Source organism: Cyprinodon tularosa, unplaced genomic scaffold, assembly GCF_016077235.1.
Source record: "Cyprinodon tularosa strain WSP-4 unplaced genomic scaffold, ASM1607723v1 ctg362, whole genome shotgun sequence".
Taxonomy (NCBI): domain Eukaryota; kingdom Metazoa; phylum Chordata; class Actinopteri; order Cyprinodontiformes; family Cyprinodontidae; genus Cyprinodon; species Cyprinodon tularosa.
The window spans coordinates 773160-785754 of record NW_024039077.1 but is presented as its reverse complement, the minus strand read 5'-3'; the positions used below and the strand labels follow the sequence as shown (position 1 = coordinate 785754).

General features: G+C 39.2%; 1 protein-coding gene across 2 annotated transcripts in view; it reads left to right on the top strand.

Annotated features, from left to right (window-relative positions):
- The window catches only part of LOC119790367 (multidrug resistance-associated protein 4-like), a 70740-nt gene that overhangs the window by 17173 nt on the left and 40972 nt on the right, over positions 1-12595 (top strand). For both annotated transcript variants that reach the window (XM_038295892.1, XM_038295893.1), the window contains 4 exons: positions 9275-9524; positions 10351-10458; positions 10575-10664; positions 10754-10945. In XM_038295892.1, the coding sequence (XP_038151820.1) occupies positions 9275-9524; positions 10351-10458; positions 10575-10664; positions 10754-10945 (640 nt within the window). The remainder of the gene's footprint in view (positions 1-9274; positions 9525-10350; positions 10459-10574; positions 10665-10753; positions 10946-12595) is intronic.

Sequence of the window (12595 nt, the reverse complement as noted above, 5' to 3'; positions counted from 1 at the left end):
TCTGGAGAATAAATAATAAATTAACAGCTTTGGACATTTTTACTGTAATGGTTATTTTGAAATAGTAGCAACATAAGAGATGTGCAGAAATAAAAGCAACAAGTTATTTAACCTACTGAAACAGATGCTGTACAAAAATCATTATGAATCTGACAACTTATTGAGATTGTGGTCTTACATCTGCTGTTAGGAAGGATCTGTGATAGCGCTCCCTGGGTCATCTCTGTTAAATAATCTCTCCCACATGTGTTGGGAGAGATTATCTAACAGATATGTTAATTTAGTTTGTGTCATTTTTACCCCATTTACACTGCCCTTGAAAAACCGTGCCGAGACCGGTCCGAGCTCAGTAACTGAGATAACTTATCGTGTGTAAATGGAAAGCAAACTGAACTGAACCGAGCTAGACACAACCGGACCACGCTAACTGCAGACCAGTTCCAGAGGTGGGCACGGCTCGGGTTTTCCCTGGCTCGGTCTCCGATAACAAGAGAGCATGAGCAGAACGCGTCATCTCCGTCTCAACATCCCGATTCACACTCCATTCCAGTAGTTGGCAGTAATGCCCCTCCGGAAGTTGCTTGCCAACCAACACAAAACAGAAGAAGAAGAACAACTATAAACAACAGTCGAAATCATCTCCACGCAACATTTTGATTTGCTTGATTCCCTCCTTCCTTGTCTTCTTCTTCTTGTGTTTTATGGTGGTTGGCAAACAACTTTTGGTGCATTACCACCACCAACTGCTTGATTTCCTCCTTCAATACTGGCAGTAATACCGCAGATCGTCACTAGGAGGCGAGGAGTCGAGGAACCGAGATAGCCTGATGTATAAATGGTCGTCAGATCCAAGCTCGGCCTGGTTAACTGATCCGAGCTCGGACCATTCTCGGCATGGATCTGTTTTTCAAGGGTAGTGTAAATGGTATATATATTTGTATTTCGTTTATTCTGTGATGAGAATAAGGTTGTCTTTTCTTTAGACATTGATCCCAGTTCACAGGGCAAGATAGTCGTTGTTTTCCTGATATTTCTCCTCCGAGAGTCCCCGATTATCATGATTGCACTTAAGATAATGTTATGGGATAATCCTGCTGTGTGTGGTGTGTTGAGAGTGATCTGGTTTTACTAGTCCGACCTCAAATCAAAGGTATCTAACATGTTAGATTGACTTGACCCGAGAGACTCTGGCGTTTTAGATGTTCAAAGAGCACAGGCAGGGACACAGTCTGTTCCATTACTGGGGACCGCCTCTAAATTCTTCAATACTTTTGTACCATGTGTATAACATTGTATTATTAAGTATAAAAATTAGGAGATGAGAAAATATCATGAATTGACTACTGTTTTAGTGGAAGTGAAAGGAAGTAGAATAATGTTGACAAAGGATGAACTAGGAATGCTCTTAAAGCGTTAGTGGAAGTACCCTAGAACAGGGCCGTGCAGAGACCACTAAAGGGGCAGGTGCTCAAAAAAAAAAAGGGCACATCTTATCGCATTTTAGGACAGAATATTAACAAAGTCACATAGCTTTCAGAGTTTAATGAACAATGATAAATTACAAAATTGTGAGACATACAATCAAAGCTAAGGGAAATCTCTACATAGAACATAGAACTATGCATATGTAAAATATTTTATTAGTAATTTCTTTCTGCAGGTCTATTTTGTTATAGGAAAGTATTACAATATTCAAACCTGCAATTTAGCCAAAGATGTAAATCAGAACTGGACCACCAGACATATTTTGTCTTTACAGAATTAAACTGTTAAAAATGCATACAAGGGCACAATGCAACCTTTTAGTGTACTGTAATCTATAAAAAGAATGTCTGCCTGGTTTGCTGTACTGACAGTGGAGATGGAGACGGTCCATTCAAAGCTGCTGCATCAAACTTTAACGTAGAACTGCAGAAAAAAAAGAACAAAACAAACATTTTATTAATGCATGTCACCATGAGAAAAGCCTACTCTGTTTGTGTCTTAGTGTATTTTGTAAGTACCTATATACATTTTCTTCAATCTTTCCTCTTCGTTTTTTCTTGTCAGTTTCTCTTTTCTTTTTTTCCTCATTGTCTCATCTTTTCTGTGTTGAGTGAAGGTCAATGTCTTATTTATTTCAGTCTCTTGCCTTTCTTTTTCCCCCAAACTAAATCCAATATTATGATCCAAAAACGTATTTTCCGTCATGGTGATTTAACTGTTTAAAAACAAATTTCCAACTTTTAAGCATTTTTGCTATTTTTGTTCTCTTTTGTTCACAGCAGCAGTTTTCTGTTAGCCATGTCTTTAAAAATGTTAATAACCTCACTGTGAATGAATGGCACATCCTTCTCGATTGCCAACAAAAGAAGGTCTGACAACCGATCCTCCTTGCATAAGCTGCACAGTTTTGTTTTCACCAGCTTCATACATTGTATCTATCATATATCTATCATGGTAGTTCTGGATGAGTTCTCCTTTAAGATACATTTACCTAACGCTAGATTAAATGCAATGTACATCATGCAGCAAAGGAAATAAGAAAATCAGACATAAATCCATTATGGAGATGATAGGTTTTTGACGGGCGATGTGCCCCTATTGCATAAGTAATACTGAAGAATGTCCTACTATCATTAACGACACAGGGAAGCTTTTTAGTTATCTTGCTTTGCTAGCAAAGTCCTTAGCTAGCAGCTAGCTCATAGCACAAGAACAACAACCTAATGTCTGTATTATAAAAATACTGAATCGATAGATAAGAACAGCTTTTCCTCACCTGGCTGTCTCCTCCCGCTCAGTAGTTCTTCAGAGAAAGGTGCGCCGCGTCCTATACTTTCCTCCGTTTAAACCGCTACTCTTTGCTAAAGTAGAGAAATTATACAACGTTCAAAGTTTTCCGTTGTCTGACAAGTAGGAAGCCTACTCCAGTATTTTCACCAAAAATTATGTTTTTTAATTCACAAAAAACTGTTCTGTAATCATTACAGAACAGTTTTTTGTGAATTAAAAAACATAATTTTCAATGTAAAAGACTAAAAGCACAGAGTAAACAGTGTTTTAGATCAAACAATACTGCATCATCCATGGGGCTCATTTGGTTTCACTTACATGTCTATTCAGGTTGACATTGGAGAGGCGGTGCAGACTGAAGACATAGCCATCCGTCCGATCATGGTTGATCTTGCTTAGGGCCAAATGAGCAGCGGCCACAGTGTAATGTGGAATATTCGCTACCTTTAGCTCCGCAGTTAGCCACCTTATCTGACTGTGCGAGAGGCAAGTGCGTCGTCACCGGCAAAAGGTCAAAGGTAACAATGTGACCGGAGGGCTTATTGTATTGTTTTTCTTGCCAAAAAAAAAAGATAATAATAATTTCAATTTTCAATTTTCAAAAAAAAAAAAAAAAAAAAAAGGGACCAAAAGGGCACATTGGGATCATGGAGCAAAAGGGGCAGGTGCTCAAGACCCCTTAGCCCCCCCCTCTGCACGTGCCTGCCCTAGAAGGACTGTTTGGGTCAGCTACCGCCTTCTCTCCCCTGCTCACACCTTCGGTCTCCTTGGCAGACTTTCCTGATATACTGCTGTCCTCCTTCCAGCCTGCTGTGGCCCCTCCTCAGAGCTCCATTTGCCCAGCAGATTTCTCCAATCTACCGCTGTGCTCCTCCACTCTCCCCCTGAGCTATCACCATCTGTGCCAGTGTTCTTGCACTGGTTTCCCGCTTCTCCTGTCTGATCTCCAGAATGCAGTCTCACCTCTGTTGTCGGGTTGGTTTATCCTCCCGTTTTGGGCGCTCAGACCGTAACAAACATGGAACACGCACAGAAACAAAAACACAACGTCCTGCCTTTATAATGACTGGACAGTTGCCTTTATTGGCCAATCGCGTGAAAATCTGCCATTTTCAGAGCACTGCCGTTTGACTGGTGAAAGTCTAAACACAGAAGACTTTATGGTGCCAGGGAGAGTTTTTTTTTTTTTTGTTTTTTTATGACAGAAATATTTCGACTTTCTGTAAGTACACCACGGCCAGCTGCTCTGCACAGGCCTTCAGGACTTTGTCATTAAGGCTGCATGGCCTCTAAGGAGCTGTGTATGTCACCTGTACTTCAGCCGCTTTTGGATTAAGGAGGCATTTAAACATATGTATCTGTTGTTCTGGTCAAATCTGGTGTGGAACCTGTTGAAGTTGTCTAGAAGGACAGCGTCTTGGACCTCAGTTATTCTGTAGTTAGTCATTGACCTAATTCCCTGGCACGTGCTTCTCATGTTTTCCCTGTAGCAGCTCAAGTTTCTGGGTATAACTCCTCTTAGAAGCCCTCAAAGATTTTTGGAGCTCATACAGGGAAATTTTTATACAGTATATCTCTAGATTTGAAGGATGAACCCTGTGCTCTGATTATGCTCCACACATCGACATTAAAACCAGCTTTTGATTGAGAAAAACAGATAGAAGTTCACCAGCCAGTATTGCTGCTAACAGGGCTAATGGCGTCTGTGGCGTGCCTGAAAATGGTAACGCAGTCCTGAAGAATAACATAAGCATTTCTAACATAATAGTTGTAAAAACTAAATTCTGACTTTGTTGTAGCCTCTTTGGGGGTCCGTTGTCTGAGCCATGCCTCAGAAACATTGAATGGAGCAAATCATGGATGTACAGCTGTGTGGTTAAAATTGATGTGACAGAAAATTAAAATAGGGCTTCTTCCTCACACCTGACTGAGCTTAAGCTGCTTTGGGATTAATATAAATAAGACCATGGTTCAGATTTTTTTGTGGTTTTCTGGACAAGTGTGCACAGCTGTAGGCTGAAATGCTTATTTAAATAAGCTTACGCTTACAGCAAGAAAAATTATAGGTATGGAAACTCCAGCAACTGCTCTAATGTAGAATGGGATTGTATTTATTCAGTGGCACCATTAAGCTTAGTGATAAAATGTAATTTGTATCTTCTGCTTGTGAGACTGAAGGCCACGGTGTTCTTGCTTGAGGGAAGAAGGGATAAAAAAAGCACTCCAATATCCTGGCTTCATCACTTGCTTAGCAGAAAAACTGTCAAATCATTTCCAAAACATTAATTCCAACTCCAGGGCATGTGTTGAAATGCCTCAGCTTGAAGGTATCTTGACTGCTTTACTTAAGCAACTTATCTCTTTTTAGATTTTTGCTTCAGTGTTTTTTTTTCTTCTTCTTCTTTTTTTTTTTTACCCAAACAGTGGAAACTGCTTGGTCAGAAATGTCCCTTGATCTGGTAACAAATGAAATAATTCCCTTCAGGGTATTATTTCATTTGCTTCTAAGTTAATCAACTTCCGTCGTGAATTTTCATTACCTGGTCCTACACTATGAACCAAAACTCAGACAGGGCCAGAAATTGAAGCACCTGACATGTAAGCTAACTATACATCTTGCTTTGTATGGGCAGTTCAGGCTGCTGCTGGTGATATATTTTCTTTACATACTCTGGGGCCCTTTCAAACAATAGAGTATTGTTGAAAGCCAGTGGGCCAAGCTGTATGTTGCTGACCATGTCCATCCCTTTATCAACACTGTGTAAAAGCATCTTCTGATGGCCGAAACCTGTTACAAAGCTCAAATGAATTCCAGGGAGTTCACTGTATTTCATTGAAGCTTGTACAGTACGTTTTTGATGTAATGAAATCAGTGTTTTTTATTATATGTAACAATATGTGCCACAGATAATTTAAATTACCTATAATGGGCATTATAGATTGTAAGTTAACACGTCTGTGCAAGAACAGAAACTTCTAGAGCAATAGAGGTTTTTGTTGCCACATCTCATTGGACCAAAGAAGACTGTAGATACTAGGTGGCATGAAAAGTATTCATGAAACATTATGTACAGGAACAACTCAGAGACATACACAGGTATATGGTATTACAGGCTAACAAAGAAACCAAACGAACACCATTCCTAAGGGGAGGACCCTGCTTTCTAAGCCAAAACTAGGCTTTGTTTTTGGTCCACTCTATAAAGCCTCGAACTCAACGCTATTTCTGACATTTGGAATTGGAAAAAGCTTCCTGGATGGGAAGCGAAACGTCTTCATACTTGGAAACAAAGTCCAGTGGATTGTTTTTTAACTTTTTTGGAATGACTATGACCTGGATGACTGAGAATCTTCACCAGCACAGGAACAACTGAGCTCTGTACAGACTGCTTAAAGGCTGTATGGTTGAATAAATGTGTTCTCGGTTTGTCACACCACAGAAATCTATTCTATTAATCATCCATCCGAATTTAAATAAGTGATTACGTGTCCAATAGCAACGTTAAAACCATGTCTACAGTAGACTAAATATTATATTTACATTCTGATTTTTATCATAGGGGATTGGTGGAAGCTTTGAGCATGTGTGACTCAAATTAAATGGGGAAAAATATGAGAGTTGCTCTGCTCTGTGTCTGCAGACATAGGCTGCAGGCGGTGCGTCTGACTCCCTTTGTTTCAGAGCGATCAGTGCATGTGTACTGATGTGTACTGACATCTTCAAGTCTCCAACAAGACATAAAAAAAACAGCTTATTTGTCGCTAATCGCTTAAAAAAAAAAAAGACGCTAGAGGGGTCTGAAAAGATGCTAGCTATAGGCTCTGAGTTGGCGACAATGCAAAAGTGGTCTTTCTATTTGCATTTAAATAAATATTTCTATTTTCTTGGGTACTGGGGGGACGGGTCTATTCTGAAGGCAGCTGCATGACAACACAAGGCTGCACTCTTAGACATACTCATAAAACGCTTTAACCCAGGAAATTTTAATCCCACATTTAATTCTGGTGCCACAGTGCAATCATGGAGACGTTGTCCACATGCAGAACAAAACATTTAACATTTATGTGCTAGAAGAAAATTGGGGAATTCTCTTTACACAGTCTTTAAGTTTGAGATGCCTTCTGTTATGGTTGATAAGTCCTAATGGCTTCCAACCAGAGCTTGGTTGTAGTAGACAGGCAGAGAGAAGGGATGGATGCTCCCTTCAGAATGAGTAAAATGCCTAAAGGAAGGTGTATTATGAAATTTAGGCAGGATCGGGATGAGTCTGTAATAAAGATGCACACACAGAACACACACACTGTGTCTGCTAGAGTAAAATGTGTCCTTTTATTCCGCCACAGAACACAGCAAAGCAAGCACATCAATCAAGGCACGGTGCTGAATACAAATTATAGTGTCTCAATACAATTTATATTGTCCCCCTACCGTGACACAAGGATCGGAGGGCCAGTCGATCCCGGCAGGGCAGCAACCCGCACCTCTAGGCGTCCGTACGCAACCCTAGCAGACCCTTCCAGTGCCAAACGCCATACGTCATTTATGCCAAACTTCAAAGGAAAATCTTTCACCCAATCAGGAAAACTGATCGCTCCCTCTCACGCCTGGAGCGCATGATTCCAGAAACCAAAAAATGGAACGGGCACCCCCCGAACCCACCCAGGGCTCGTGGACAGCCGAAACCAAAAACATTATTACATCATGGTCAGAGCATGGCACAGAGGGCTCGTGAGTACCAAAACAAGTTATATCATGCTCTCAAGGAAACAGAAACTTAGATAATGAGAGTGCCTAGGTAATAAGAGTGCTTCATTTGTGATACAAAACTTGTATGATTGTCAAAGAACATAAAATATAAAACCCATATATATCAGAAGGAAAGAGACAACCAACGTTGGTTGAGGAAGGAAATAGTAGATGGTGGACCTGTAATTGACAAAAATTATAATAAAAAAAACATTTAATTAAAATGAACGAAATAAAAGTCATATATTGCTTTTTAACAATGCTTCAACAAAATTATAAAAAACAAAACAATTGAAACAGGTCTGGACAGAAATGATGGTACCCTAATCTTGATATTTTGTTGCATAACCCTTTAAGGCAGTCAGGTATTTTGGTCCATTATAATTTGAGCAAACTGCGCCAATTGTCTCAGGTTTGAAGGATGCCATTTCCACACGTCATGTTTCAGCTTCTTACAAAGAAACTCAATAAGATTTAGGTTAGGGCTCATTGAAGGCCACTTTAGAATATTCCAATGTTTCTCGCTTAGCAATTACTGGGTGTTTTTAGCTGTCTTTAAGGTTTTTATTCTGTTGTGAGACCTATGACATGCAACTGAGACCAAGCTTTCTGACATTGAGCATCACATTTCTCTCTAAATTCCCTTGATAGTCTTAAGTTTTTATACTCAAGACTATTGTTTTCGTAACTTGCAGGGAATCAGACACTCTGTGCCAGATAAGGCAAAGCTGTCCCAAAACATAACAGCCTCCAACAGGTTTCAAAGAAGGGTCAGTGGTCTTTACTTGATATGCTTCATTTTTCACTCTGGATACATTTTGTCTAGGTATAAAAACAATTGTCTTGTCTTTTCATAGGACATTCTCCCAGAAACTCTGTGGCTTGTCACATGTAGCTTAGCAGATTCATCTGGCTTTTTTATTAATTTCTTCAAACAATGGTGTCCGCCGTGGTTGTCTCCTATCAAATCCACTTTGGCTTAAACAACTACAGATGGTGCCATCTGACACTGATGTTTCTTGAGCTTGAAGTTCACTTTTTATTTCTTTAGAGTCTGGGCTCTTTTGACACCATTCATATCATCCTTCTCCTTATTTTCTTATTTTCTTTCCAAAGCCACATCCAGGGAGGTTGCATACAGTCCCAGGCATCTTAGATTTCTGAATCTGTCCAGTCACAGAAAAATGTAGTCACTAATTTCTTGAGACAACTCTTTTCTTTGCTTCCTCTGATCCAGGTTGAGTGTGGTACACACCATTTTACCAAACAGCACACTGACTACCTTTAGCCCTATATATATAGGCCCATAGACTGATTAAAAAGCTGACACCTTAATTTAACAGGTCCCTTTGGTCATGTTATTACCTTTCTTTTCTTGTTGTGCCATAATTTGCTAATTATTGCCTTTATCAGATTTAATTCTTTTACCTTTGTAAGGTTTTTTGTATTAAACTAGGGCTACCAACAGTTTTATCCACATGTGTATTTCTGGGGATTTTTCAGGTTGTTTTTTTCCCTTTAAACAAAACAAAAAAAACAAAAAAAAAAACAAAATCCTGACAAGGAAGGGTTGATCACTTTAAACAACGAAGAAAAAAAATCTTGGTTTTCCTCGTTTTCCTATAAAATGACTACCTCTGTGACTTTCAAATAGTTAACATCGTTATCTGACAGAATGTTTTTATCCGAGTAAAACTGTGCTTCTTTTAGCCTTCACGTCTAGCTCACTCACTTTTCGTCCAATATTTCCAGGAATGAAATCCAACAGGTATTGAAGAGTTCCTACCTACGTGGACTCAACATGGCTTCTTTCTTCGCCAGTAGCAAGATCACAGTTTTTATCACCTTCACCGTCTACGCTCTGTTGGGGAACACCATCACAGCCAGCAGCGTGTTTGTCACCGTGTCTCTTTATGGTACCATTAAGCTCACAGTCACGCTCTTCTTCCCTCTGGCCATTGAAAAGTTGTCCGAGACTGTTGTGAGCATTCATAGGATAAAGGTAAATAGTAAAGAACTAAAAAAAAAAAATTTTAAAGGCTGAGATCTCATTTAATAATTTCAGTATGGTTAAAGCAACCTTATGTAACAAGATTTTTTGGAATAATTAGAAGGTATATGGAGATCATACGGAAAAGGATTAGGGCCACTGGAAAAAACAAAAGTCAACTGATTTTTACATTTTATTTCAGTTTATATTTGGGAAAAAAGTCAGAATTCTGACTTTTTTCCCAGAATTCTGACAGATAACAAACATGTTAGCATCAAGCCTTAGCCATGTCTGTTTTAGAGACTAGCTCTCTTGTTTTAATGACCTTCTGCTCCTCCATTAATGAGGGGACCCATTGGGCACGTAAAAAGTTGCCTAATTCCGTCATTTTCCACCAATGTGTAACTGGCCCATCTACATTAAGATCCTAAATTCTGAGATTAAAGTCAGAATCCCCATATTAAACTGAAATAAAATTTAAAAATCAGTTAACTTTATTTTTCAGTGGCCCTAATCCTCTTCCGTAAGATCAAGACGTATATTGAGTTGAATTTTTAAAAAGGAATGCAGTTTACATGTCAACATTTTAGACGCAATATCTACCAGGCAAATGGGCTACACTATATTCATGCTGACTTTAACAGTCTGACATTAGAAGAACATCTGCTTTGTCAAAATTACATCTTTGATCGGGTAACAATTCAAATGAAAAATCTTGGGTCTTTCAAAAATCAATGGAGTTAATAACTGTTGGAAAACTTGTAAGGCTGCACAAGAGCACGTGTTCTGGGTTTGGTTATTGCTAAAAAAGCTTCTGTGTTTATTAACTTCCTCCTAGAATTTCCTCATGTTAGAAGAAGTTGAGAGAAAAACCTTTGGACTGCACCTGGAGGAAATGAAGGAAAACTCTCTAGAGATTGAGAAGCTCACCTGCTACTGGGATAAGGTAAATGATTCAGAACACAGGATGTATCCCATGAGGGTTTTGTGCATTTCATATTATGGATAAAAGCTGTCGTGGAGAAGAAGGTTGATCTTTTCTATCTATTGTTATTTTACCAGAGCGTGGACTCACCGTCTTTGCAGAACATTTCGTTCACAGTAAAATCAAATCAACTTCTGGCTGTTGTTGGACCTGTGGGGGCTGGAAAGGTCGGTAAACCAGGTTGTTTGAGCTGTTAGCTGCACAAACTGTTCCTCTTTGAACCCCCTTATCTTGTTCATAACTTTGTTGCCACCAGTCATCCCTGTTGAGTGCCATCTTGGGAGAGCTGCCGCATGACACGGGCGTGTTGACCATCGAAGGTCCGCTGACGTATGCATCCCAACAGCCCTGGGTGTTCCCTGGGACCATCCGCAGCAACATCCTGTTTGGGAGACCGCTAAATCGAAAAAAGTATGACGGAGTCCTCAGAGCCTGTGCTCTGAAGAAGGTGAGATGTAGCTCCAACGCTCCACCAATACATCACTGTAGCTCAGGTGTTCCTGTCCTCCAGAGGAGGCTTCAGGGAGGTTTAGAAGTTCACTTTTAGGTGGAACAGAATATACTTTGGAGCTCCAGCAAGATTATTCTAGTAATCTATTATGGATTGTATTAAATTTCTTTTATTACGTTACATTTGGTAAATTGTTTCTAAATTAAGTTTGGAATTTAGAAACAAATCCTTCATTGTGCTTTTTAGAATTATTATAAATGCTTACATTTATATGTGATTATATAAGATTTCTTTTTATCTTAACTGGAAAATGTAGAGTTTTATCTTAATCACTGTTTTATGTAGGTTATTCTTTCAGCAATTTGCATTATTTTCTAATCTGTCTACTACGAAGATAACCATTCAGTTGTTAATTAGTTAACTACCATTAATCTGATTGATTGTTCTAGCCTTAGTGAGCTTTTCCATTTTTAAAAGGTTTTTAATCCAATTTTTAATAAAATCATCAGGAAGGGATTATCTGCAGCCAAACTGCACCTTTTCTGTGATTTTCTTTAGTGTATTGGCTGTAATTTAGGAAAGTTTCTGATAAGCCTAAACTCCTTATACAGGGATGATGTCTAAGAGTGGATAAAACAAAAATTTCATGCTTTTAAGCTGTTCCTCCAATTTCTCTCAAAATGTTTGTATTTTTAATCTTTAGACCTTATAAGACTGTCAACCTGCACATATTTCATGACTGCTGAGTAATAGCTTTTCCTTCAGAGAGCTAATTGATCATTTACCAAATGAGCTAAACGTTCCGCTTGATTTTTTTTGTGGTGAAATAAGGCTTGTCTTAATCTGTCTGTAAGGAAAGATACTGACTACACACTTGATGAGGCTAATTATATTTGCTGCATTTTCAACAATAATTTCAAAATATTAGAACATCATTAACATTTTGTGTCACTTATCTCAGAAAGTGAAACTTGTTTTATAAACTTTCAAGCTTTTATTTCTTATCCTTTACATCAGGGATGTCAAACTGGTTCCAGAAAGGGCCGTGTGGCTGCAGGTTTTCTTTCCAACCAAGCTATGGCACACCAGACTCCATTCATCTCATCAAGTGAGTCCAGTCTTAACATGATGACTTGATGAGATGAATGGAGGCTGGTGTGCCATAGCTTGGTTGGAAAGAAAACCTGCAGCCACACGGCCCTTTCTGGAACCAGTTTGACACCTGTGCTTTACATCGTGGTTTCACCCGCTCATCACTTCATAGCTCAACATACCGTCAAAGGTTTCGCTAGTCTTTGAGTGGTTTTCTGTTGGGGGGGGTCAGTCGGGGACACAATCATGTTGGCCAGAAAACAGCTATTGTCACCCTTTACATGGAGGGTAAGCCACAAAAGGTAACCTCAAAAGAAAGCTGGTTCAGCACACTGTAGCAGGGCATGTTCATAGAAAGTTAAGTAGAAAGAAAGGGCGCACCAGCTACATGGATAATGGTAGCACTGTCAGAAAACCATAAAAAAATGTGGTGGAGCTTTATAAGTAGTGGGCCTAGGCTAAAATCAGAACATTTAAATCTTCTACCACAAAAAAAATTTTAATTATGGAAAAGAACTCCTTGGCTGCGTTGAGATGTTTCAAATGTTTGCTACT